At 41.4% G+C, this 27,802-nt stretch overlaps 1 protein-coding gene across 8 annotated transcripts in view; it reads left to right on the forward strand.

The window, feature by feature from the left end:
• Window positions 1–27,802, forward strand: part of CDH20 (cadherin 20) — a 205,800-nt gene that overhangs the window by 175,485 nt on the left and 2,513 nt on the right. For 7 of the 8 annotated variants that reach the window (XM_072758019.1, XM_072758020.1, XM_072758022.1 and 4 more), the window contains 6 exons: window positions 1,512–1,765; window positions 8,057–8,193; window positions 10,912–11,033; window positions 16,139–16,256; window positions 20,567–20,818; window positions 24,997–26,637. In XM_072758019.1, coding sequence (XP_072614120.1) covers window positions 1,512–1,765; window positions 8,057–8,193; window positions 10,912–11,033; window positions 16,139–16,256; window positions 20,567–20,818; window positions 24,997–25,502 — 1,389 coding nt within the window. In that variant the 3' untranslated portion in view covers window positions 25,503–26,637. Of the gene's footprint in view, window positions 1–1,511; window positions 1,766–8,056; window positions 8,194–10,911; window positions 11,034–16,138; window positions 16,257–20,566; window positions 20,819–24,996; window positions 26,638–27,802 lie in introns of those variants that run through there. The other variant, XM_072758026.1, reaches the window with a different exon arrangement.

Here is a 27,802-nt window from a genome sequence, read left to right on the forward strand (position 1 = left end):
GCTGACTCCACGAAACAAGGAATATAATGCAGGGTGTACCTAATGCAAACAAATAATAACCAAACAGCAACAGCACAAAAAACTGTGTTAGAATTTGAAAATGAAGTAAAAGCAAGCAACCTCTACTTGTTTCTCAAAAGCAAAGCGGTTAATTAAATGGACACATGCCTCTAACATAAAATTTGCTGACATTCAGCTTATTTTATGAAAAAAATCGCCAGTGAATATTTAGTTAGAAAACTTTAAGTTGCTGCCAAGTGGACGTGTGACTTTTAAGCTTTAATAACTGCTTCACTAACCACTGTAATTATCTTAAAGAACTAACTTTCTATGATCCTTCTTTACTGTTGATGCTTTGAGGTAATTATTGCTCAAAACACTTAGAAACTTAAAAAAAAATAATAGTTTAAAAAAATAATAAATGGATTGTCTTAAGAGATACCACTGAAGTTCACTTTCTACCCTAAAATGTATTTACTTTGACATAAAACACTCTTAAGGTAGGAATAGAATTTTTAAAAAGGGGGGCGGGGACAACCAAAAAAATTGTATGTATAACATCGAATTTTATAGACAAAGTTAAAGGTTTGTGGATGACCTCTGAGTGAGGAATTTAAAAATCTAGAGCATTTCTACTCTGACACTATGTAGCCAAGTCTGCTTAACCCAACATTCTCAGCCTTCTGTCTCAATCTCTTCACTGAAAATGAGGCACTGGATTAGGTCTTTAAGAGGTTTTTAAAGGAGAGTGTCTATGGTAAACTTAATACACAAACACTAATCTAGCACATTATTCTGAGAACCCTTCTAAGGTGCTTGTGGTAGTTTCTTGAAAAAAATCACTATTGCCTTTGTACCGAAGAATTATTTTTAAAGAAGAAGATGGAAAAGACTAGGCCTCAGTTGTATAGATATTCTGAAACTGAACTCAAGCTCTTAGTACTCATGACATCTTTTCAGGTAAACAAGCAGTTTAATGATACGGGGATTAAGCTGACTAAAGAACAGGTAGGTAAAGCAGAGCTTGCCCAAAGTAATGGGATTTCCTGACCAGTACACTGGCTGCCTTCATCCTCTCTCAAGTATCCAGCCACATTCCTTACCTTCTTTACTCCATTTGTTGAAAATGACCTTAAGACCAAGAACTATTGGGGCACCTGGGTGCCTCAGTGGTTGAGCATCTGCCTTTGGTCCTCAGGTCATGATCCCGTGGTCCTGGGATTGAGCCCCGATTCGGGCTACCCACGGGGAGCCTGCTTTTCCTTCTGCCTATGACTCTGCCTCTCTCTGTGTGTGTCTCTCTCATGAATAAATACATAAAATCTTAAAAAAAAAAAAAAAAAAAAGACCAACTATGGAACAAAGGAAAAGTTCCTTGTTTTTCCCTTTGCCTCTTTCCCACCATTTTAGTGAAGTTGGGAGTCTACCTTCCAGCCATCAATATTGGTGACCCTTTAGAACCTTGATATATATGCTCATGGCTAATCAATTTTTCTGTCCTTAATTTTCAGCCCCTGAGCTTTGAAAGCAAGAAAAGTTACACCTTAAAAGTGGAAGGAGCCAATCCTCACCTAGAGATGCGTTTCCTGAACCTAGGGCCATTTCAGGACACAACAACAGTGCACATCAGCGTGGAAGATGTGGATGAGCCCCCCATCTTTGAACCAGGCTTTTATTTTGTGGAGGTTCCGGAGGATGTAGTGATTGGAACAACCATACAGATCATTTCTGCCAAGGACCCAGATGTGACCAACAACTCAATCAGGTTTTTCCATAGATTTCACCTTTCTTATGCCTCAGAATCTTCCCTCCCCTGGTATCTAATTTACTAGCACTTTTTCCCTTTGCTTCTTCCATCTCTGAAGACTCTCCTTTTTAGTTCTTCTTGTTTAAATATTATGGCTTTTTCATGTTATTTAGAAGCAATGTATCATGTCTGCAACTTACTGCCAATTGGTTCAGCAAAAAACACATGCATACTTCACATACACACACCACACACACACACACACACACACACACACACGTGCACGCGCACACGCACACCCCTACCTTACTTTTAATCATAGCCCTATTGACATTCTGGGATGGATTCTTTGTTGTGACAGGCTGCCCTGTGCATCGTACAATGTTTAACAGCATCTCTGGCCTCAACCCACTAAATGCCAGTAGCACTCCCTGAGTTGTAACAACTTAAAATGTCCCCACATATTGCCAAATATCCCAGGAGGGGGAAGGGATGGGAGGATCAAAACATCCCCAATTCGATAAAGCACATACAGACTCATAGCACAAAAAAAGTTAAAAACTGTCAAATCCTGGGGCGCCTGGGTGGCTCAGTCAGTTAAGCGTCCAACAACTCTTGGTCTCAGCTCAGGATTGTGAGTTCAAGCCCCACACTGGGCTCCACACTTGGGGGGGCATGAAGTCTACTTAAAACAAAACAGAATAACCTTCAAATCTTATTAATGAATACAAAAGTGATCACTGCACATTTTTTCAATTCTTATGAACCTCTGATTTTTCTACTACATATATATATATATTTCCATATACTACAAAAGAACATAGAAACTATTCCTGCTGTCAATGGCTTCAGTGCCTTGCAGAATGGCTAGATAGAGCTTTATATTTCAAGCCTACATAATAATCTCTCCAAACAGGGTTTTGTAGTTAAAGATTCCAATCAAGATGCTTCCCCAACAAGGCAGGGAGGAGAGCTGCTCTTACAGCCATGGCTATTTCCTTCTATCAACTCTGGAGCCAAAGTGCAAACCGCTGATAGGTTGACACCTCAACCTTCCAGAGCAACTGCCAAACCTCTGAAGCTTGACACAAAAGATCAGGATTCCAAGGCTGTTTGGGGGCCATCTGTCACATTAATTGTTGAAAGCCAAATAGCAAAAATGGATCTGGGGCTTTAGTACAGATAACACATTTTAAATGCACCCCAATTTATCAAATGCCTTTTCTATTGGATACTTCCCTTACCTAGTGCTACTTTCTATTTAATGAATACATGCTTTTTCAGTTTAACAAGGATGCTTCTCTCCTGAGAATAACTTTACTGGGGAAAATCTGCTTCATCTAACCAACTAGTAAACATTTTACATTTGCAGGCATTAAAATGGCTAAAATGATTTTGTTTGAATTCTGATATTTGATTTTTAGAAGTCAACTAATCTTTCTAGTATGAACTATATCAACTTTATAGAAATGATATTTCAACCTTAAGCTTTTAAAATGTATAATAGGAGGGAAGAAGTTAGTAAAACCATATTATTCCCAAAACAACCGTAACATAAATGAAACAGATTCTATAAATTCATATTTTCAGAAGCCAAGAAAAATATATTTATATCTTCTGATCAATTAGTTCATCTGTTCATGTTGGAAAAGATACTGTGGGGAAAATTTTATGGAGGGAGAGAAATAAAACAGGCATAAGCTTGAAAAACTTAGAGTCCATTTCTAAAACAGTCAATCAAATATCCAGTAGATACTTCTACATCTTCTTTCCCGATTCTGAATCTGGATTTCCACATGGTAAGCACTGGGAATACAGTTGTTGGGAGTTACATTGCTAAGTGACAAGCAAAAGAGACTGAATGCAGTCAGAAAACACATACACACACACACACCCCTAGTGTGTATGTGCAGTATACAAGACTGAAGTCATCAACTCATGACAGACATACAAATAAAAGCAAGACACCAACAAGCCTACATCCACTCCTGCCATGAAGCAAAATGAGGCACACAAAATTAAGGAATCCTGTCTGGCTAACAGAAAATATTGCTTCAGATGACTGGCCTTTGAAAATCATCAGTTGGTCTGCATCAGGGAGGCACACAATCGAGAAGTTTTCTATTCCAATATATCCCAGTCAGGAGGAATCCACAAGTGAATAGGCCAGAGGTAGAGAGCAGTGTCTCCTGGGCTTACTCTGGGGCAGAACTCTAGGGCCTGAGAGAGAAACTGGCCAGAACAGGGTGACAGTCACAGGCCTGGAGAGAACAAGATAATCATTCAGACAGAGGGGGAAAGAATCCCTCCTATCAGAACTGGGGATAATTCTCCTTCTGCCTTTTGGTTGCAAAGGAGAATTCATATTGCCAAGATAGAGGGGTCCTGACTCTGTATTGTCTGACAGGAATAAAGAATGGTCCCTAGACTCAGATATATATTAGGAGTCCTGGATTCTCAGAGGGAAAAGCACATAAAAGGCAAATCTCTGGCTATCATTTAATAAATCCATTTGGAAATTACTGTCCTGTTATCTTTCCCCAAATTGCTCATTTTATCCTCATTTTTCCTATAAAAGTTATTTTCTTTTAAAATAATTTGCAAGTTACATGCTGCTTGGCTATCTAATTCATCTTCTGCATTTTTATTAGAAATAAATGAGATTTATATTCCTAAAAAGAAAACACATATTAAACTGCCCTAAAATCAATATATCACCATAGGTTAAAATGTTATGGATAGGCCATTTAACTTTTTAAAAAAATTATTAGGACCTTCATAATCTCCTTTGTAGAAACTTTATGGCATGCTCAGGCATATAAACTGGTCATGATTCACTAGTAAATCCCAAAACCAAATCTCCAGATTTAGTTACATATACATGAAAAATACCATGTTTAGTATCTCCTAAACAATTTAGGATCTCCTAACTTTTTAATAAATGCCCAAGGCACTTCTGGAAAGCAGGAAATGGAATCATTTGGCACCTGAAATAGGCTTCTGCTGGTAGGGAAACAGCCTGCCCTCCCAGAGTACGTGTGTGTGGATTTAGCAAGCCTGCCGATGACACCCCATCTTCAAATTGCTCACAAATTCAGAGTATGTCCTCAGCCAAGCAAGTAAGCAGGGAGCCCAACAAACACTAGCTATTGTTCACTGAAGGCAGTTCTGTATGTGAATATTATACCTATTCTGCCCATAATTGGTGGGAGTATTATGGTTAGAGAAAGGAAAACCACCTACGTAATTCACTAGTATGTCCCAATTTCCTCATTTTCCATCTGTATCTACACCTTTAATTTGTTCTCCTGCCTCCTGAAAATTGGCCCAGCGTCCCACTCAGAGTAGCGAATGCTTCTACTGCCTCAGTTCAGTAACTTCTGATTTGGGAAATCGGAAGGGGGTTCCACTAGATCAGGAAGGCTTCTCTAAGGCAAGCTTGCAGTGTTTCCTCTCAGTGTGTCACCAGGCAGTACTGTCATGGGTTCTGTTGGTTAGTCCCACCTCCCATACCACCTCCCATACCATCTGCGACACTTGCTATGGCACTGTACGTCTGAGTGTAGAAAGCTGGTTCATCATAGAGGCTAGGGGCTGCCTCTCCCCTCCACACCATGCCTACAGCTTGGAGAGCTGCCATCAGGATTATAGCTCCATGGGCTGAATGGCTGGCTGAAAGAAAAGACCGTATTTTTTTCCAAAGATAAATTCAACTCTTAAAATAGCCAGTGAACTTTAAAACTAAATCACTAATTATGCCTAGGAAAAAAATGCTCCAATTAATTTTAAATTAATTTTGTTCTTTACTAAGAAGTCAATGGTTTGTCATCATGGCTTAGTCTATTTCAAGAAGAGATAAGGCTTTGTTTCCTTCAACAATTGCATTAGTTCCATGTGCAATAAAGCAGCATGGAGCAGCAGTTAGGAGTAGGAACTTGAAACCAACCTGCCTAGACTTGATTCCAATCTTGGGAAATGACATAACCAATCCAGGACTCCGTCTCTTTACCTATAAAACCAAGATAACGGAACGTACCCTGTTACATGAGCCAATATAATGTAAAATATACAGAGCAATGTGTGGCTACAGTAAGTGTTTATTAAAATGGGTCACAAGCAGAGAATGGCACTACTGTTCTTCCTTAAATTTCCCAACTCGTGGAGAATTATAACTGAGATGATTCCACTTCTCCAGGCCTTAGTGGTCACCTTTTCCCTTAACGCCTCTGTGAAAGGCCAACCTGAATCCCTACAGAAAAAATATATATATTTGGAACAAAACATTTTACCAAATTATACACACACAAGAATATACTACATATGTGTCTGTGTTTATATATATGTATATATATACCTACACACTTGTTCATATTTGGGGATTTTTTTAAGATTTTATTTATTTATTCATGAGAGACACAGAAAGAGAGAGGCAGAGACACAGGCCAAGGGAGAAGCAGGCTCCCTGCAAGGAGCCCGATATGGGACTCGATACTGGTTCCTGGGATTACTCCCTGGGCCAAAGGCAGATGCTCAACCGCTGAGCCACCCAGGCGTCCCACTTATTCATATTTGAAACAAAAGCTGTACCATCAATATTTACCCTTACTGCAATGTGACAGTCTGGCATGCATATGTGCCATTTCATTTTCTTTCAACACTAGTCATAACCTACCATATTGATTTCATAACCTGCAATTTAAAAAATAATGCACTAAAGAAACTTCTTACTCCCATCAAAATGGCAGTTTCCTAGTTTGAACAACTTTAACATATAGGCTGCAATCCCTGACAACTTTAAATAGAATTTTGAACCCAATATGTTATAGTAGTTTTATATGCACGTATATAAATATATATGTTACCCCTGCAAATTATTAGCTGTTTAACTGTACAAAAGTGACTTCTCTTAGTTTTCTTTTCTGCTCACTGAGATAATATCTACCTCTTAGAGATTTTATAACAATTTTAAAAAGAAGCTATAAAACATCTGGTATTCCACAAATGGCAACTATTATAATTCCTGGATGTTACCAAGGACTCACACAGATTCTCAAGAATGGTTCTCAATCATGGCTACATACCATGGAGGATTTTAAACATACAGATGCCTGAATCTCCCTCCACACTTACTGAATCTCCCAAAATGGGGACCAGGTGAGAGAACACAGAGTTAGACTGCCAAATTAGATTCAACAGGAACTGTAGCTCTTACCCAGTGCCCAAAATAAATAATGACTCAAAGGATAGAGACAACAGCAAAGTATGAGGCAAGCATTCTGTCCCTGGAGAGATCTAAAACCATCAGGTAAACATCCTTCTTTTCCTATGTAAGGATGCATGTTGGACCATATTGAACATGAAAGATACAGGCAGTGAAGGACACCGCCTGAACAAAAAAGGAGCCATTTTGGTTATGGAACATCTGCTTTTTATACCCCATTAATTACATGGCTCACATGATATTTTCCAGCAAGCTGTACCCCATAAATTCATAAATTCCAAGTTTATTTACATTAAGCAACCTAGTCAAACCTGGTTCATCCTGCTAAAAATATTCCATGGATAAAAGGACTCTTTAGCTAATAAATACCATTACTGTTTGCCAGCAGGTCAGTCATTAGCACATTTACAAAGAACCCGATGGAAATCTTTCCTTCTCAATAGGTGATATGAATTACAGGGTTCGGAACCACTGAACTATACCTTTTCCATTTCCAATCTAATATTTCAAAACTTAAAGGAATACGTTTGGTTTTTTTTTTAAGATTTTATTTATTTATTCATGAGAGAAACAGAGAGAGAGGCAGAGACACAAGCAGAGGGAGAAGCAGGCTCCATGCAGGGAGCCTGATGTGGGACTCCATCCCGGGTCTCCAGGATCACACCCTGGGCTGAAGGCGGCGCTAAACCGCTGAGCCACCGGGGCTGCCCTACAATTTGTTTTGAACTAAGACATGTAGGGGTTGATATTCAGAATATCCCAAAAGCCTCAGGGCAGTATTAAGCTGTAAACAGCTGGAATTCATCTTTAATTGGTTTAAAACTTCCCCAAGGATTTGGCACCCTGTTTTATTTCATTTTATGAATGAGGAAATTCAAGCAGTAATAGTTTGTGTTCGTGTTTTTTAGAGGGTTTTTATTGGGGGACTGTTTCTGGACATGATAAAACAGCAAATGTGGTCTTCCAAGTGTCCTTAACTCAGAACTAGCTGAGCCATGTTTCACGTAGTATGCACTCAGTTCTCTCATGTAATATGCCATGGTACAGTTATTCAAATAAAACAGTGTACTTAATCTGTGTTTCTGCAGATATTCCATAGACAGAAGCAGTGACCCTGGAAGATTCTTCTATGTTGACATTACAACAGGTGCCCTGATGACTGCAAGACCCCTTGATCGGGAGGAGTTTTCTTGGCATAATATCACTGTCCTTGCTATGGAAATGAGTGAGTAACACAATAAATTGGTCTCTGTCATGTGACAAAATATAAGCATTGTAGACTGTGGAAGTTTCTAGAGCTATTATATTCTTTATGGGAAGAAACATAAATTATGGTTTATGCAAGTGAGTGAATGCATTTAGTTCAGATACTTACCAACTCCTATATACCTAGTTCTGTGCTAGAGATTAAAAAAAAAAAAAAAAAAAACTGCAAAAACAGCACCAAAAAATAGCACCTTTAAATCAAGGTGCTAGACTTCTATATGAAGAAAGGGACAATTCCTGAGAAATCTAAGAGGTTTTCAATCTTTAATAAGATTGGGAATACACAAATAATATTCTCAAGGAGCAAGAACTCCTGTCCCCTCCAAGGGTCCTTCTAGCTGAACTAAGAATCAAATTGACATGAGACAGATTAACAAAAGAAAAGCAAATCTAACATGCATACATATGGGGAATCCACACGGACATAAAAATTCCAAAGATAGGCAAAATGAGGTATACATGTCAGGCTGAACTATGAAGGAGGGGGTAGGAGTTTGGGAGTTTCCAAGGGCAGAAATGCATTTCACAGGACGGTAAGAGCAGATGTTTGATAATTGGAGGTTTGGGGCAGCCCAGTTGGCTCAGCGGCTTGGTGCCGCCTTCAGCCCAGGGCATGATCCTGGAGACCCGGGATCGAGTCCCACGTCAGGCTCCCTGCATGGAGCCTGCTTCTGTCTCTGCCTGTGTCTCTGCCCCTCTCTCTCTCTCTCTCTCTCTCTGTATCTCATGAATAAATAAATAAAATCTTAAAAAAAAAATTGGAGGTTTGCCCTACCATACAGATGAGTCCACTCAGAAAAATTTTTCCTGTTAATAACTCTTATTTTGGGGAGGGGAAAAAAAACAATCTAGATTCTTCTGTGTGGGTTAAGGGAATGACGGAAGTTTCTCTTGAACCCTCAGGGGCTCAAGTGCCTTCAACTTAAATAATCTGCATGCCAAAGTGTCAAATGGGGGGGAGAGACCCATTCTGTATAGGACATTATTGCTGGATGAAAGAAAGCACTTACATCACCCTCACCACACCCATGCATACACACAAACATGAATACAAAAATTTGAGACATCTTACACTAAAAAGAAGATTTATGAACATAAACTTAAAAATAGAATGGAAAACTACTAAAAACTAGATAACATATTTATTATAAACTGCACAAAAATTACTCACTACATTCAGTTTTTCATAACAGTGATGGTAAGGGTTCAGGGAAATGCAGACCCCAATGTACTGGCACAACTATGTACAGTCATTCACAGGAGGGCAACTGGGCAATTAAGCTTTTGTATTAAGATTCTCCAATATATTTATTCATACTCTTCTTCTCAAGAACCCTGCTTCTAATAACTATCTTAAGGAAATAATCATAGATGTCAACAAAGATCTATGTACCAAAATGTTTACTGCAGTGCAATTTTTACATAGGGGGAAAAATGGGAATTACCTAAATGTCTAATAATAGGGGTCTGCCTAAGTAAATTGTTACAACCATACAATAAAATGAGACTATCAAGCAGATATTAATATACATGTTTTCGAAGTGTATTTCAATGATACAGGATGATACTGCCCTAAAATATTAAAGTTTTAAATCCAACTTTTTAATTTTGCTTAATTGCAATGCGTGTGTGCGTGTGTGTGTCTCCCATATTTTTGCATATATGTAATAGTACATATATAATTGATATCTCTGGTGGTAGGTTTGGGGATCATATATACCTTGACATTTTTGGCAGATTTTCATTATTCCTTCCATAAACAAGTACCACAGTTATAACAGAAAAAAATTAAATAGGTCAGCACTTTGGTAACCAGGCAATAGAAATATTTAAGGGGAAAACATAGGAGAGCATAGATATTTCTGGGAAAGAAAAGATATATAAAGAAAAAATAAATCAGAAGAATAAGGCATTCTGAGATTTTATAAAATTATTTACTACTAGGAATAATTTGTCTTACAATTTCTATTTTATCTTCTTGGGATGTGGCCAAAACAAAAAAGGACAGGAGGGGCCTTCCAGGGGCTGTGAAATTGTCCTTGTGTGGCAATGCCAAACAAAAGACAGACCAAAAGACACATTTCCTCATGAGTGACTATGAGTAACTTCTCCTGCCTAAGCCAAAGATATAGATTGGGTGTGTGTTTGATCCCATAATATCTTCTTAGTCCCTAGGCAAAAATAAATGTGCAGTGTTACCTGTATTCCTGTGAATAACTTGAAACCTTCTGAAATATAATTCAAAGAACTGATTATTCCACAGGAATAAAGCCAAGCAATGCCACACAGTATGCATCCAACTAGAAATGGGCTGTTTTCAAGCCCAGAATACAGAACTGACCTATCTTTAATTTCAGAACCTGAAGTGTGAGCCAAGTGAGAGATTCAAACCCTCTTTTGAAGATGCATTTTGTGATACCTGCCCCCTCCCAAGTCATACTCGCCTCATCCTCCTGACATCACACCCTGACACACACCTCATTCTGCACATGCGCCTTGTGTTACTTGACTGCACTCTTACCAGGCAGCACATGCATCCTGTTTCTCTTGCCATTTTCATGTTCTTTATCCATTCCTTTAAAAAACCAAAGTGACGAGGTAAATACCTATTCCAGCAAAGAACCGCTTTCTTGTACCACTGAACCCTCACCTTTGGTTTTCTCTGTGTTCTCTTTAGACAATCCTTCCCAGGTTGGAAGTGTTTCCGTCACAATCAAAGTCTTAGATGTGAATGACAATGCTCCAGAATTCCCCAGATTCTATGAAGCTTTTGTGTGTGAAAATGCCAAAGCCGGGCAGGTAAGGCAGTTGGGAGGTGTACACATTGGTTAACCTCCAACATTCAGAAATGACTGCTACAGATATCCAAATTTGCCATCAAAGAAGTTTAGACTTCAGAAACTAACAGTTCATGAAAGACTCCCTGATTTTTGTGTGGCATGTTGCAACAGTTTATTTGTTAGGACAACCATGGGGAGCCCCCATTACATTTTATGATCTCAACAATGCTTTGGTGGTAGCTTCATTCACAGGCTAACCTGAAGTTATCTACCCATCTTGTAAATGAACTGTACAGTACCAACTGCAGGAATATGTGCTCTGGGTCCTGGGAGTGAGGGACCATGAAGATCAGAAAACTCTTCTCTTTTCCTCAGTTCAGCACTAATACCTAAAAATACTTGCAGTAGGGAAGGTTTATTTTTTATATCTTCCCACCTCCTTTTCTTAACTTCTGATAATAGGTAACTTGTTTAAGGACTGCCTATCCTATTCTCAGAATGCTTTGTTACCCAGAATACTTACTCACTCCTTCCTCAATTAAAACACATTTCCTAATGTTGCTCATGTCAGGTCAATTTTAATAGAAAAGGAATCTGAAGGAAAAATATTCTACTAATTTGAAATAACCACAGTTCTATAATATGCAGAGACATATTTGTACATGTTTTCAAGTATGCTCTTAAATGTAAATGAATAATGTGGTTGATCAAATTCCAAGTGGTGTAACTGAGAAACATTCAGAACTCTGCCTGGAGTGGCCATGTATTCATGCATACTCTGGGCTGCTGCCTACCCTGTGTCTACTCTTCCACACATCAGAGTATAAGCCTTGTCTTGTTTCTGCTCCTGCTTTTGTAAAATGCTTTCTTCTCTACCTATGGCCCAACAGATCCCCTCACAGTCCTAATTTCTTCCCAAAGGATACTCTGAAATATCCTTCCCAAAGGATACTCTGAAATATCCTTCCCAAAGGATACTCTGTGGTCCTATTGATTCTGGTGCTAAGGCAAATGGGTCGGGATAGGTTTAATCTGGAAGTTATGAGTCTATGCAGTGCATATCTATAACGCAAGGATTCATGCTTTGGTAATTCAGGTAGATTTTGCTTTCACTTCTCTGAACATGACATTTTGCTGCAAAGAGACTAATTAATACAACCAAACGTTATACTAGCATCCTGTACTCAGCAAAGATTAACACATCTTCACCATGCTAACTTGGTCAAAAGAAAAAGTGATTCACATCAGCCACAGAAAGAAAAAAAAAAGTCCTATAATGATTCTGATCTAAATCATCTCATCTACTGATTCTTGAAACTCAGTGCAATGGTCTATAACACTCCTAAAAAAAATTTTTCAGCAAGTCTGGGACAATTCTACTTCCACATCTATTGAATTTCTAGGAAGACCTAAAACATTATACAGCTAATAAAAGTTACAATGCTGACTTTACTGTGTAAGAAATGATCTGTGTTATTATAAGAAAGAAGGTATAAAAACTACATGTACATACTTGCAGTTATATAAAATTATGCCTACTTGTGAACAAAGACTGGTGGGGGCAGGATATAAAAACAGCAATAGTTACTGTGTTATGGTAGTTGAGGGTTTGTTTTTTTTTTTTATTTGAGAGAGTGTGAAGAGAGAGAGACAACACAAGCAGAGGGTGGTGGAGAGCAGACTCCCTGCTGAGCAATGTGAGGTTCAATCCCAGGATCCTGGGATCAAAGGCAGATGTGTAACCAACAGAACCACCCAGGCACCCCAATGGTAGCTGAGTTCTGATTCTGAGTGAGGGTGTTTGGACCTTTCTTTCAATAATTTCTCTTTTATATTAGAAAAAAAATTCATATTTATTATATAAAGAATAACATAAAATTGTGTTTTATAATACTTCATTAAAACAAATATATATGACAGAGCTAATTATTAATCTGCATGATAAAGAAGGTGATAAGCAGCACATTAATCAGACTTCCTCTCCTCCAGGAAATGAAGCACTTACTTTCCTAAACATCTTCAGAATAGAAGTTGCATTCTGACAGGTCAATAGCACTTTACCTCTCTTGGAGATTTTTTTGATTTTTTTTCTTTTTTTAAGTTTTTATTTTATTTTATTTGAGAGAAGGAGAGAGATGAGAGAGAACATGAGGTGGGGGGCAGGGGGCAGTTGGTCAGGGAGAGGGAGAAACAGGCTCCCTGCCGAGCAGGGAACCCAATGCAGGGCTATATGCCAGGACCCGGGGATCATGATCTGAGCCAAAGACAGACATTTAACAGACTGAGGCACCCAGGCACCCTGCGTTTTTTAAAGATTTTATTTATTATTTAGAGAGAGAGAGAGCACGCACACATGCATGAGTGAGAAGAGAGGGAGAGAGAAAGAGAGCATCTCTAGCTGACTCCCTGCTGAGCCAGAAGCCCAACTCAGGGCTCAATCTCACAACCCCAAGATCATGACTGGGGCCGACACCAAGAGTCAGACACTCAACCAACTGAGCCACCCAGGTGCCCCTAATCACCTCTCTTATTTTTGGAGCGCAAACACACATCTCCTATTCTACATTTCTGTTCTATATTTCTAAATACATCTTTCTTTTTTATTTATTCATTTGAGAGAAAAAGACAGGCACAAGCAGAGTGGGGGGGGGGTTGGTTGGGGAAGGGACAAGCAGGCTGCACTGAGCACAGAACCCAACACAGGGCTCAATCTCAGGAACCCAAAAGCCAATTGGACGCTCAACTGACTGAGCCACCCAGGCACCCCTCTAAATACATCTTCTAATGACAGTCCTTTGAAGCACAGTTTGTGACTTAAAGTTCAGGTCATGCGCCACAAGTCTGTCATATTTATCATCTTTAGCCCAAGATACTAAAAACCCTACCCCTTGAGTTTGGCTCTGGGACATGTTTCAAACATTTTCAAAAGCACATTGCTCAGTAGGCACACCTGGTTTATAACCTATCAGGCCTCCTTGCGTTAGATGTGTCAGATACTGTTGTCAGCTGTGTGTCTGTCAAGTCAGGATATGTGCTCTCCTCCTAGCAAGAAGCCATGAAGGAGACCCATAAAGAAATCAGACATTACCTAGCAATGGCTGAAGGCACAATGAAACCAGTTGAGCAGAATATTGCATGGCAAATGGGACTGAGAATAAAATCTGACTTGCCAGGAGAGTGGACAGCAGGAAAGCAGGCCACTGTATTCCCAACAACCAAATTTTGTCTTTATGTGTCTGGCACTGTAGGCAAGATGGAAAGTATAGGATCTGTCCCAGCAGGGATGGGGTAGTGGGGTGGTAAGGTGGCCCTCGTGTGTAAGCAGTACTGACACCAGGCTGTGGGGCAAGTTCATGTTTAGTGTTCTATCAACCCCTCTCCTTTATACAACTCCATTTTCCCAACTTTTAGATTCAACAGAGGCCAGGTGCCAGTTGGGCTCACCAGAAGACATACCCAGAAGTGGAGTTCTGGTATAAGATGTTTATTGAGGAATGCCCTTGGGACCCAATGCCTGTAGAAGAGGACTTTTGCAGGACAAAGCAATATGAGCAGTCCAGCTATGACACAGACCCACTAACAAGCCGTGGGTGACTTCAGAGAGTTCTCAAATTAGAGTTTTTGCAAGTTGAGATGGGATGCCTGGGCCTTTTACTATTTCATCAGTCACTGGATGTGGGTTGCCCTGGAAGGATGTGGTAAATGTGGCTAGGTGACTCTCAGCAAATGAGGCAGTCCTCGAAGAGACAAGTAAAGGCTGAGGCATCAAGCCCTTTACTGAAGGGGGATCTGAGCAACACAGCGTCCACCACCAGACACTCCCTGACTGGGAGCCTCCCTCTCTGTTATTTAATGTTCAGTATACTGAGGGGTAGCATTACCTCTCTTAATTTACAAATGAAAAAGTAAAAACTAAGCGAGCCTACCCGCCCTCCAACTGACCCTTGATGTTCTGGGTTCTACCCTGCTTTTAACAGCAGGAATGTCAAGTCTACAGGGTCAGGCCCAAGAGGGGTAGGAGGTGTCTGTGCTATTGGTTGGTAGAGGAGGAAACATAGAGGAAGGTGAGCACCCTCTGAACTCTTTTTGCGTATCCTTCCCAGCTGGCCAGCTAACTTTTTAATTGTGTATATTGCACTGCTTTCTTTAGCAGGTTTTTTGTTTTGTTTTTTTTTTTTTGAGATAGTACATGCACACACAGGGGTGGGGCAGAAAAGGAGAGAATCTTAAGCAGGCTCCATACTCAGCACAGAGCCCAACATGGGGCTCCTATCTCACAACCCTAACACTATGACCTGAGCCAAAATCAACAGTTGGGATACTTAACCCACGAGCCACCAAGGTCCACCTTCAACAGCTTTTATATCATGGCCTTCATAACCCTCATGGCAAACTACTACTTTGAACAGCACTGTGGAAAAGGCAAAGCTTGGGCCAAAGAGCTCCAGAGAAAGCCTTCCTTTCTTCTGTTCTCCTCACCACCCCCTAAGCTCTGCCTCTGACTCTAGTCTGTTCCATATTTCCCACCGTAGGTCTTGGGCTGTACACCATTCCTAATGCTCCTTCCAGGCAACAAAAAACAACAGCCCTGTGACCTATCCCCTTCCATCTGTATTCCATTAACCTGACACAGATATTGATGTGTCTACTTCTCTTCTACGTATTGGTCATTTTTAAATAGGAGTTTCTCAAAGATAGCAAATTGAGTGGACAGCAGGAAAGCAAAACATTAACCCAAATGATGAGGTTAAGGAGGTGAGGTGGGAGAATGAAATACTGGCAGACAAGCAGGACCCTGTGGCATCCCATAGTTCTTTTAGCCCGTCTTCTATTTAGATTGCTTAACAATGGTGCTGATGTGAGAATTGGTTATGTTGATGCTTAGCCCCGGACCATACTCAGGTAAAATTCACCATGTGCCTGTCAGTATACTCAGGCCCAACAATGAAGACCAAATTCAAGCCTGAGTTGGATGATGGCACAGATACTTTCCAGGTAAGTCTCAGGATGTCCTTCTCATTAGGAAAAACAATACACTGTGGGACTCCGGGGTTTAGGGTCTCACTGGGCCCTGATGATTTTTCTTTTGACTCTGATGCACATGAATTCATTTCACTCCCACAGCTGATCCAGACAGTGAGTGCAGTGGACCAAGATGACCCACACAACGGTCAGCACTTCCACTACAGCTTGGCTCCTGAGGCTGCTAACAACCCCAACTTCACTGTTAGGGACAACCAAGGTAATCAGATGGATAGGACTACGGATGCTTTCCTATTGTACCTGAGCTGGATACTTTTGGTTACTGTACCATGCAAACTGTATCAAAGGCTCTTTAGTAGCATTAAAGACATTAATGCTAATTTGTAGCGTCTTTACAAGTTTTGTTTCAACAGATCAAAGACAAAGAATGTCCTCTTCAGATTCCGAAAAATGTTTTAGAGTTGGCTCTGTGTGAGACACTGCACCAGGCACACAGGCAAAAGCCTTCCTTCATTCCCACAGACAACAGCCATGTCTGTATGTTCTGTAACTATGAGAAGAATCAGAAAAATGACAGAAATTGAACTAAATAAAGAGAAAAACCTGAAGGAACATTTCTGAGCAAGCATCAAAGGGGATAACAGTGAAAAGCTCCCAGAACAAAAGGGAGACAAAGGCTAAGACAGCAAAGAACAAACAGGATCACAAAGTGTAGCTTTGGCACTGAAACACCTTTATTACTTTAGAATGATTTTAAAAAGACAGAGCCAGGTATGATTCCCTATTCCAGAAAGCACTCCCCACTACAACTTAACTGGAATGGAATTCTAGACCCTCTTTTCCAGTAAGCATTCTGATCGGCTAAGAAATCTATAGACCAAGCACACTCTTCCTTGGGCACAGATGGGAGGAGGAGGGACTTCCATTCTCTCACCAGATGATTTTCAAAGAAAGATCAGAAAAAAATCATTTAAATGGGTCAAGTGAACCCCTTCTGTTGCTACCTCTGCTACTTGCTGTCTGACCTTGGGGAGAGAGGTCATCACTTCTCTGGACTCTACTAGCCACATTTTTATTCCAATTCTAAAATATTAGTTGTCACTGTGTAACGACCTAAGCAAAGGGTAACAAAAAGTCATGATTAGGCCTGCCTGGTCTTAGTCTCAAACATCAATTATTTGAGAATTAAAGTATTAAGTCCACCCCACACGATATCCTGCCATTAAAACTTGAGACTATTAAACCTGTTTTCTCTTAAAAGGAAAACATTCCTCCAAGTCTTTCCTTTTACCTTCTACAAGTTATCATAAAACCATTCTGATAATTCTAGATGGAAAGGTAATATAAATCATAACAGAAGTACAATTACACATCCCAATATTTTTATTGGATCAAATGTCGAATATTCATTTATCTGCTTCACAGGGGAAATCCTTCCTACAAAAAGTGGTTTCAACCCCCTCAGGACTGGTTTTACAATGGAAACCAAGGCGGGGATCATACATTATTCCGTTTCTTCAAATTTTCAATGAAGTGTTACTCTATTCCTTCACCCCAATATTTGTCAGAATCAATGCAGAAACAATATGTAGCAAGATGTTGCAAATTTTTAAAATATGACTTTGGACACCAATTCATGGAGCCAGTGCTTTAAAAAGATGGGCCACTGGAACATAAGGACTAGAAAAAGAAATGACTCATTTCTTGGAAGGTTTTCCAAAATGAAAGTCAGCACATCTTCGATAGAAAGAATAAACTCTTAATCTCCTCACAACAATTTATCCCATGAGTATCTTTTACTGAGGCTCATTTTAAAAAAAAAAAAAACTGACCAACATCTGATTTGGTGGATCTATTGTCAGGACCCCAACTCCTGTGCCCAAAACATCACATCCTTTTATGAACAGAACAAGGCACTATCTAAAGTAGAGCCTTTATTTTTTTAATCCCCAAAATATTAGTAAAAGGACTGTATGTATATAGCATTTTGCGATTTCAAACACATTTTCCCATACTTTGTTTTATTTGATATTTATAAGAATCCTCTAAGGTTTCGAGAATACTAATTACTATGATATTCATGGTCTCATTTGATAGATAAGGAAAGAAAGCAAATGGCCCATGATCAGAAAGTGAGTAAGCATTAAGACTAGGACTGGAAGATGGGGCCTGTTTAGCCACCCACCCACACACACACACACACACACACACACACACACGTGTTTTATGTCTCCTTGGAAACACATATCGTTACTAAACCCCTATTTATCATATTCAATAAAAACTTAGCAAGTGGTTACTCTGCAAGTGGCCAGACCCCTTCTAAGACTAAACTCAGCAAGGCAAAGCTCTGATCTTTTTTCTTTTTCTTTAACCTTAAAGAAGTCTGAGATCAAGCATGATGTTTAGTACTTGATTAAGTGATGATGTAATACTTTTGTGAAATTCAGCTCTGGTCAAGCTTTCTAGAAGTCTTACAACCTAGCCTCGATTAAACTGAAAAATAAAACAGATTTGTGTTTGAGAAAGACTTGGTTTCTGGAAAAATAAAATTAACACTGTGAAACAGAATTAACAGCACTTACCTACTAAATCTGGAAAAACAGAAAAGCAGGTGGGTTGTACAGTAGGTAGAAATATTAATTTAATCCTCAGACTGGCAACCAGTTGCCATCTTCCTCCACAGAGAAGCAAATACAAGATAAAAGGGGCCTATATCAAAGCAGGAAGGGATTTCCATTGGCTGGAAAATTTTCAAGACTTAATATCACGAAACCCAAATATCCAGTTTCACAGTACAATGGAAGAAATGTATATTTGGAGACAGCCCAGAGTTCAAATCTCAGCTCCGCTAAGTTAGTAACTTTGTTGTTGTTTCTTTTTTTTTTTTTAAGTTAGTAACTTTGAACAAATTATAACCTCTCTCTAGGCCTCAGCTCTTCCCATGTAATAGTGTCAGATTATCACTATCTCACCAAATGTGAAAATTAAATTGGGTATAAAGACTAAGTACTTGGCACATAAGCACTCAGTAAACAATCACTGCTACTGTGAAAAGGCAGGGCAAGAAGGGGAAGAGCTCATGAAGGGATCATGTATTCATCAGAACAGACTAGCCTATGCTGCTGAACAAATGACTCCAAAATTCCAGTGGCTTAACACAACTAAAATTAATTTCTTGCTCACATAAAACTAACTGTGGGTGTGAGCAACAGGGACAGCTGTCCATGTAGCTCAGTGTTCAAGGCTGCCTGGCTCTCCCTCTTAAGCAATCTTATACAGTATCACACCAAGGCCAGAGAACACAGAGAAACACATACCAGCTGTTACAATGCTTCTGCCTGGAAGTGACACAAATCATTTTTGTTCATCTTTCATCATCAAAAGCAAATCATATAGACATGCCAAAATTCAAGAAGGTACAAAAGAATGATCTTTTAATATGTCCAAGAAGGGAAGGAGAACCAGAAATATTAATAATTAATAACATTTATTTTGGGTAGGCTATCAGAAGTTTTTGTCAAGTTCTAGATCTTCCTTGTGAAATGTAAAACACATCCAGAGGACCTTCTGTGTTGGTATTACCTTTGAGAGTCACTGCATGCACGTTCTATCACATCTCTCAAACTTTCCCTCTCCTGAAAATGATCTGAACTTCACAAAAAATATATGACTTATAATTCAAACCCACTCAAAAAAACTTGGAAATACAGATTAAAAAAATAAAAGATCCCAAAACATTACACTAGGCAAATATAAATATGCACCCACACACACACCACCTTTGTGAAAACCCATTAAATAATTTTTGCTATTCCCCTTTAAAACTGGAAGGGGAAAAAAACTAGTATTGCTGATCAGTAATGGGTTTTCGCCAAGTTCTTATGAACTGTGTAACCTAAGACCACCAAGTAGGGAGAAATAACACAGCGTATCACGTGATGAGGGGATTTCAAATAAGCTTCTGCTAAATGAGCAGATCCTTTAGAAAGCACAGGAGGAGTTGGTGACTGCGTTTCAGAGGCATGAAAGAAAAGAGCAAAAAAAGTGAATTCCAACCAAAGTGGCAAAAAAAAGCAATCGGCCTGCCGAGTGGGCTCCTCAGCATTCTTTTCCTGGAGGCACAAAGCAGCCCCAGAGCCTTGGAAAGCTGCTGGGGGGAACAATCTGGAAGCACAAGTGGCCAGTGATTGTTCATTCCTATCAAGCTTTCACAGGAACATTTCGGTTAGATCTGAAGTCTAACAGCTCGCCCTGGGCACTTTATGTCACAAAGGGTAAAATACACTCTCAGAAAGGGTTTCTCTCCTAGTCCTCAGGGTTTTGCCTAGAAGCCAGCAAAAATCCTGGTTTCAGAATTTGAACGCTGATCCAGACAAACCAGAGCCGGCTGTAGCCAACCGCCTCCAGGGAATGCCTGATGCTCCCTCTCTGTCCTTCCCACATCTTATCCCTGGCCTCTGGCTTTCCTCAATCCAAGAAATTAATTCACTTGCTGATTCTTCCATGTTCTTTTCCCTCCCACTTTTCCTCTCCCTTTTCTCAACCCTGGAATCGTGTCTTCTCCAGATAACACCGCCCGGATTCTCACCAGGAGGTCTGGCTTCCGGCAGCAGGAGCAGAGCGTCTTTTACCTGCCCATCCTGATAGCAGACAGCGGGCAGCCTGTGCTGAGTAGCACAGGCACACTGACCATCCAGGTGTGCAGCTGTGACGACGATGGCCACGTCCTGTCCTGCAGTCCTGAGGCCTATATGCTCCCCGTCAGTTTGAGCCGGGGCGCCCTCATCGCCATCCTGGCCTGCATCTTTGTCCTCTTAGGTGAGCAACTGCCTCCTTTCTATTCTGTGGGGTCCCGCAAGTGTTTACTTAGCTACCATTCTGCACAGCTGTTCAGACCCATTTTCTACACCATGCTTATTGAAAAAGTGACAGAGTAAGGCTGGGAAAGGATAAGGAAACTGAAAATAGTTATAGTTCTTTCCATCAAGGAACTCATGGCCACTCTGGCCAGATCAAAGCAAATATTTTTATCAAGCATCTATTATGGGCCAAGGTATTGCTCTAGGTGCTGGGATTAATAAGATCGACATGTCCCAGCCTTCACAAAGCTTACTTCACAGCAAAGTCAAGTTCATTCTGACACCACAGAATCCACATGACAATTTTGGGCAGGATACGATAAACACCTCTTTTAACCCTTTCATTTCAGATAAATAGTAGTTAAATCACAAAGAGAAAGCGACAGGCCCAAGACCAAATGTCAGAGGCAGAGCCAGAAGTGAAATGCAGGCAGACCCTACATTGTACATCCCTGTACCTGAGTGGTAAGGCTCTTCTCTTAAATGCTCCCCACCCCCAAATTCTGGAGGTGGATGGTGTTACAGAGAAGAGAAGGAAGTATTCTGAGGAAACTGGAGACAAGGGTAGATGTCATCATAAACGAGGTGGTCAGAGAAGGCCTAAGACCTAAAAGAAGTAACAGAATGAACCCCATGGCTATCTGGGAGAATAAGTTATCTGGGGGCATGAGCACCCCTCTGAGGCACTGTGGCCATCCAACAAGGAGCAGTGAGCACCCGGGGTTGTGTGCCACTGGGATGACATTAAAAGATGCGATGACAGGCTAGTGGGAGAGCACTAGTGAGGGAGAGGATCCTTTATTCCTCCTCTCAAATCATACAGCAAGGCAGCAACCCACTTCCCTTGTACATAAGGCTATTCTAGCAATTGGTTTTGAACTCAACGGTTAAAAAAAACAAAACAACAAAACCACATAAATATCTGCACATACATCCCAACTCTTCTAATTGAATTAATTCACTGCACATATAATTTGCTTAGAAAAAAGCAAACTTAGTAGATAGTAGTATTATTCAACAGGAAAGAAATCCCAGTGTTCTATGAAGGGAAAATACAGCCCTGGGGATTAAAATTAGAATAAATGTGCAGATATCCACACAACCCCTTGATCCCAGGTTTACCTATACACCAAGAGACTGAGTCAGACCCAAGAAACAAGGTCCTGAGAGAAAAATATCAGCACTTGACTGAATTTCTAGATAGGTTTGTGGAATATGCTTCTCACAAAACATTCACAAATACCACATGTGGTTTGATTTTGCTGTTTTAGTTCAGTGCTATATGGAAAGAGAAGCAATATAAATAAGTAACTTTTCTAAGTCCTCAGATCCCTGGATCAGAGAGTTGTTCCGGTTTCTGGTCCCTATCTGCATTGACAAATAACTCCTTCCTGCAATTCCCTGAGTGTCCATACGATGGCATTGGGAGTCCTTAAGCGCAGAACAGGATAACATACAAGAGACCTTTGAAGAAATTTGCTCCTAGGAGAAAGTTCCAGCCTGGCAGTCCCTACTTCTATCTTTGGAAAATGTCTACATTATAAGTTCACCCTTGCCCACAGAGAGTAGAAAAAGCCATCATTACAGAAAGATTGATTTAAAAAGACTGGCACAGAGCGGCTCTCAAGCTAGAAATGGTGTGCAAGGGGCAATTTATATGGTGCCTCCCAAACCCATTATGTCTTATCTTTTGAATTGTACAGAATGAATAGACAATTTTCAGAAACTAAACTGAGCAGAGCTTTATATGCAACTTTATATAAAATCCTCATAGTTTTAGGCATTCTTATCTCTAAGAATGCACATCCTAAATAAAAGATAATTCATAAAACTGAGTTCAGATTGAATTGCAGTGGATTTCCCAACAAAATACTACATTTTGTGGACAATTAGATAAACATACTAATTTTGACTTTACAGAGTTTTTTTCATGTCTCTAGTATATATCTAGTTCCTAGAAAATCTCATAGGCCCTATGCATTGTGGCTGCAATACCTAAAGAACAAACATCCCTAGAATTGATTCTCTTCTCTCAGGGAAGCCTTTCATTTTAAACAGGACCACGTTTCCCAGACTCTGATTCTCAGGGCATTATCCAATACTTGTTATTTACATCAGATTCTCTAAAAAAATAAAGTATTTGTATCTTGTAAGATACATGTAAAATATTTATAAGATTCATGTAAGATGGACCAGTCTTATAAACTGCCCAATTCTCTATCAGAATTCTTTCCAGAAGATAACCAAGGACTTTTCTAATTTTGCATCCTAGCATTTTCTTAAGTACCACCCTACCATTCCAATACCATCTGTGTAAAGGTCTTCTAGTGCCCTAGGAAGAACCACCCAGCCCTGCCTCTCTATCCTCTTTGCAACACTTATAACCCTAGGATAGCCCTTATCACTGCCTGTCTTGTATGAATCATCAGCATCTATAAACTCCTTAGATTACAAGTTTCTAGAACCAAAAATCATGTCATATTCAATACTGTTTCTCTATTGTTTTGCATAGTGCCTAAAAAATATTTGAGTTTAGTCACTGTTGCCTGAACCCCACAAACACAGCACGTTCACTTAGAATCCCATTTATCCAGCCTGTATCTACCCAGATCACACCCCAGCCTCCTACACCCAGGTTAAGCCCCCACTTCCTTAGGGCCCTATTAGTCCACTTCTCTGAAATCCCACAATCCTGTAGTCCAGGAATCACATTTTGGCACACAGAAAATATACAAAGAGTATGTAATTGTTTCTTGTGTGTGCCTTTTGTCATCCAAGCTATTGGAAAAATATTAGGCATCAACCTCATTAACTGCAATTTACAAAAAGCACATTCTACATTCATATTATTTAAGTCAGTTCATAATTTTACTGGGCTTACCACTGCACTCCATTTTTCTCCCCCTTGGTAAACTGCAGTTTTATTCTGCTGTGTTGTCAAGTTGTTACCCTTCACCAGCTGTAACAAAGCACATCAGAAAGGGGGGAAAAAATCAATAGCAGTTCTACAGCTAAAACCTCAACACACTTCCTGGAAAACATTTTCAGTCACAGAGATAAACAGTTCAATGGGATTATCTCTATCTCTCCTCTAAACCCCAGTGAACACATCCTGGGGGGAAAAAAAAAAAACACATTTGTTGGGATAAAATTTTATCCAAACCTGCAAGGGCACATCTAACAGTGTGGTGCTTCTTTGATAACATGATGAATCATATAAAATGTTCCCTCCCTTCCACAAACCTCTTTGGGTCCAGAGAGTCACATCCATCTCTCTAATGGAAGGCTTTCTGAGGAATCTGAGCTTATTGGAAAACGGCAATCACTTAGATAATTTTTTGAAGGAGGTATCAACAGACTAAGACTTCGATTCACACTTAGCCTCTATGCATAGGTAGTAACAAGTGATTATATATGTACAGAGTGGAGTCCTGCTGAGATACCAATGTAAAAAAAGCAGGATTCCACCTACATAGTAAGATTTCCGTATTAAAGGGGCACCCGGGTGGCTCAGGGCTTAAGCGTCTGCCTTTGGTTCAGGTCATGACCCCGAGGTCCCAGGGGTCCCGGGATCGAGTCCCACGGGCTCCTTGCAGGGAGCCTGCTTCTCCCTCTGCCTGTGTCTCTGCCTCTCTCTGTGTCTCTCACAAATAAATAAACAAAATCTTTAAACAAACAAACAAAAAAAGATTTCCACATTATGAGGAAATCTTGCCCTAATATGGTCAGGGGGCATTGTCTGAGCGCCTCAGCGCACACTGCGCGGAGGCCGTGGTGCTCTGGGCTTCATTAGTGGGATTTCACCTGGGAGAGGCTGCTCCCCCGCACACCCCCGCACACCCCCGCACACCCCCGCATGACCTCCGAGGGGCAGGCTGACGCAGAGAGACCTTACCCGCGACGTTTTGTGACCGAGGCAGCCGGGGAAGCACGCGGGGCTCCACCTGCCTCAACCCTCAGGCTGACCCGGCAGAGCCGGCGAGAACGGCGTGGGCCCTGCGGTCGGAACTACCCCAACGCGGTCTCTGCGGTGGCCCCTCCCCTGCCCGCGCACCTGAGGCTGGTCACGGCCACTTCCGGTAGGGCACACGCGGCCGGGGCTCTCGGCTCAAGGCCCGTCCTCTCTGTCCCCCGCAGTGCTGGTGCTGCTCGTTCTGTCCCTGAGGAGGCACCGGAAACAGCCGTACATCATCGACGACGAGGAGAACATCCACGAGAACATCGTCCGCTACGACGACGAGGGCGGCGGCGAGGAGGACACCGAGGCCTTCGACATCGCGGCCATGTGGAACCCCCGGGAGGCGCAGGGCGGGGGCGCCCCCAAGACGCGGCAGGACATGCTGCCGGAGATTGAGAGCCTCTCCCGCTACGTGCCTCAGACGTGCGCCGTCAACAGCACGGTCCACAGCTACGTGCTGGCCAAGCTCTACGAGGCCGACATGGACCTGTGGGCCCCGCCCTTCGACTCCCTGCAGACGTACATGTTCGAGGGGGACGGCTCGGTGGCCGGGTCGCTGAGCTCCCTGCAGTCGGCCACGTCGGACTCGGAGCAGAGCTTCGACTTCCTCACGGACTGGGGGCCCCGCTTCCGGAAGCTGGCGGAGCTCTACGGGGCGTCGGAGGGGCCGGCGCCCCTGTGGTGACGGAAGCCGGGAGGCGGGCGCGCGTCCAAACCTAGGCGCCCTCGGGGACGCTCGCCGTGGGCAGTCCCGAGCTGGAGGGCGAGAAGGGGTGAGCGGCGGAGAGGGCTCTCTCTGGATCAGCTTTACTCGGTCACATTAAGTTATCAAAAGGAAGCGCAGGAAGAGGGGGGGCAGAAACTCCACAATTACCTTTTCTTTTCTTTTCTTTCTTTTTTTTTTTTTTTTTTTTTCCTTTTTCATTTCTGGGACGCTGTATTCAAGGGCTTGGAGTCCACGGTTCAGTGTTGAAGAGCTTGGCTTTCCCCTGCCAGTCGCCGAGGCCTTTGTCGCTCTGTCCCTTTGGCGCTGAAGCGTCTCCGGCCTTACACAGGTGGCAGCTGAAGGAAAGTCTAACTCAAGTACCCTTTTTCTTTTTTCCTCCTTTTTTTTTTTTTTAATCTTACTGTATTCTCCACTTAAAGAGCGTTGCTGGCTCATCAGACCGCACAAAACCAACCCACACAAAAGAACACTGGGAAGAAAAAAAAAATTTTTTTTTTTTTTTTTGTTACTTGGTGAAATTAACCTGCTTGTCCGGTGATGGATGGGATTTCGTATTTGACCCTTTTGAGACCAGGTTAAGGCGGATCGGCCTTGCATGGCGGGTGGGTGGGGGATGGGAGAAGGAAGAGGCATCGACTTCGTGCTCAAGTGTAACGGCTGAACCAGGAGTTGGCGTTGCAGCGAATCCAAGGCCATCGAGTCAGAGCGCTCCGCTCTCTCGGCTCCTTGACGGCGCCCCTGCAGGATTGTTCACGACGAAACCGGAAGAATCTGCCTCTTTTGCACTGTACATGTCTCTTCCATGTGCCAAATGTGAAGATTAGATGCTACAAATGAAAGCCAAATAAAAAGAAGTATCTGATAAAAGCATGGGTTAGAGGGCTTTCCTAATCTGTGTGAGGTCAATCCAAGGGATGTTTACATACTGTAGATAACCTACTTGAACAAAAATCAGTATTATAGAGAATAAATGGATGTAAGAAAATTACATGTATAAGTTTTGTATATTTGTTAATAATTTTGGTAATAAATATGATGTACTGCATCTCAGTACCCTAGCACTTCTTTTAATAAAAGTTAAATAGAAGGGAAAGTCTATTGCACATTTGTTTAATTGCGGACCACAGAGATGGCCTTGTGATCTTGACCTAGCCTCCAGGTTCCTGGGGCTGGAGCTGATTCATAAGGCCAAGGCAGCAGCAGAGAAGTATGACGCTGTGCACTCTTTTTCAGTCATGGGACACAGGAGCGTTATGGTTCCAAATATTGAGATTTCATGAACATGGGATCCCCAGGTGGCTCAGCGGTTTAGCGCCTGCCTTCCGCCCAGGCGGTGATCCTGGAGTTCCGGGATCAAGTCCCACATCAGGCTCCCTGCCTGGAGCCTGCTTCTCCCTCTGCCTGTGTCTCTGCCTCTCTCTGTGTCTGTCATGAATAAATAAATAAAATCTTAAAAAAAAAATTTCATGAACACTCTGCATCCCCCAATCTCCAAAGAGAGTAAAGGATGGTTTGATAATATCAGTGACATAATGGTGAATTTTGCCCATATTTTTCATTTTGGGAGAGAGTTCTCCACGTAGACACTAAGGAGACAGGCCACTATGCTACTTTTAACTCTGTTCTATTGGCAAAGCAAATATATACAAATATATACCAGATACATACAGTTCACCAACACTGGATGGGCTCACAGAAGGCTGGAACCAAATTTTATTCACCTGTCCTCGCCCCACAATTGATTGTGAACAAAATAGTTTTCTGTGGGTCTTGTTTATCAAAATGATTCTCAAGTTTTCATGGGTGTCAGAATCTCCTGGAACACTTGTTGAACAATAGCTTGCTGGGCCTTACCCACCTGGAGTTTCTAATTCAGTTGGACTACGGCAGTTTGCATTTCTAACAAGTTTCTAGGTGCTGATGCCGCTGGCCCAGGGGTCACACTTTGAGAATCTCTGTGGTATTTTATGGTCTATTACATGATACACTAACAGCCAAGCAAGTTCTTATCATCAAACTTCAGTAGACCAATCCTTTCTTCTCATGAAAGGCAGTTCACACACCTCCTCTGTGAGGGCAAGGTGTGATAGATATAAAAATAAGTAAACTTAGCAAAGAAAGAAAGAAAGCATCAATTGAGTCCAAACCAGCCTCTACGACACATTGGATGAGAGCAACCAGCCTCTACGACACATTGGATGTGAGTAAATTAACCCCTATAACATTTTTCCTTTCTGTCACTAGCCCTGAGGATAATT

This window comes from Vulpes vulpes, chromosome 5, assembly GCF_048418805.1.
Source record: "Vulpes vulpes isolate BD-2025 chromosome 5, VulVul3, whole genome shotgun sequence".
Lineage (NCBI taxonomy): Eukaryota > Metazoa > Chordata > Mammalia > Carnivora > Canidae > Vulpes > Vulpes vulpes.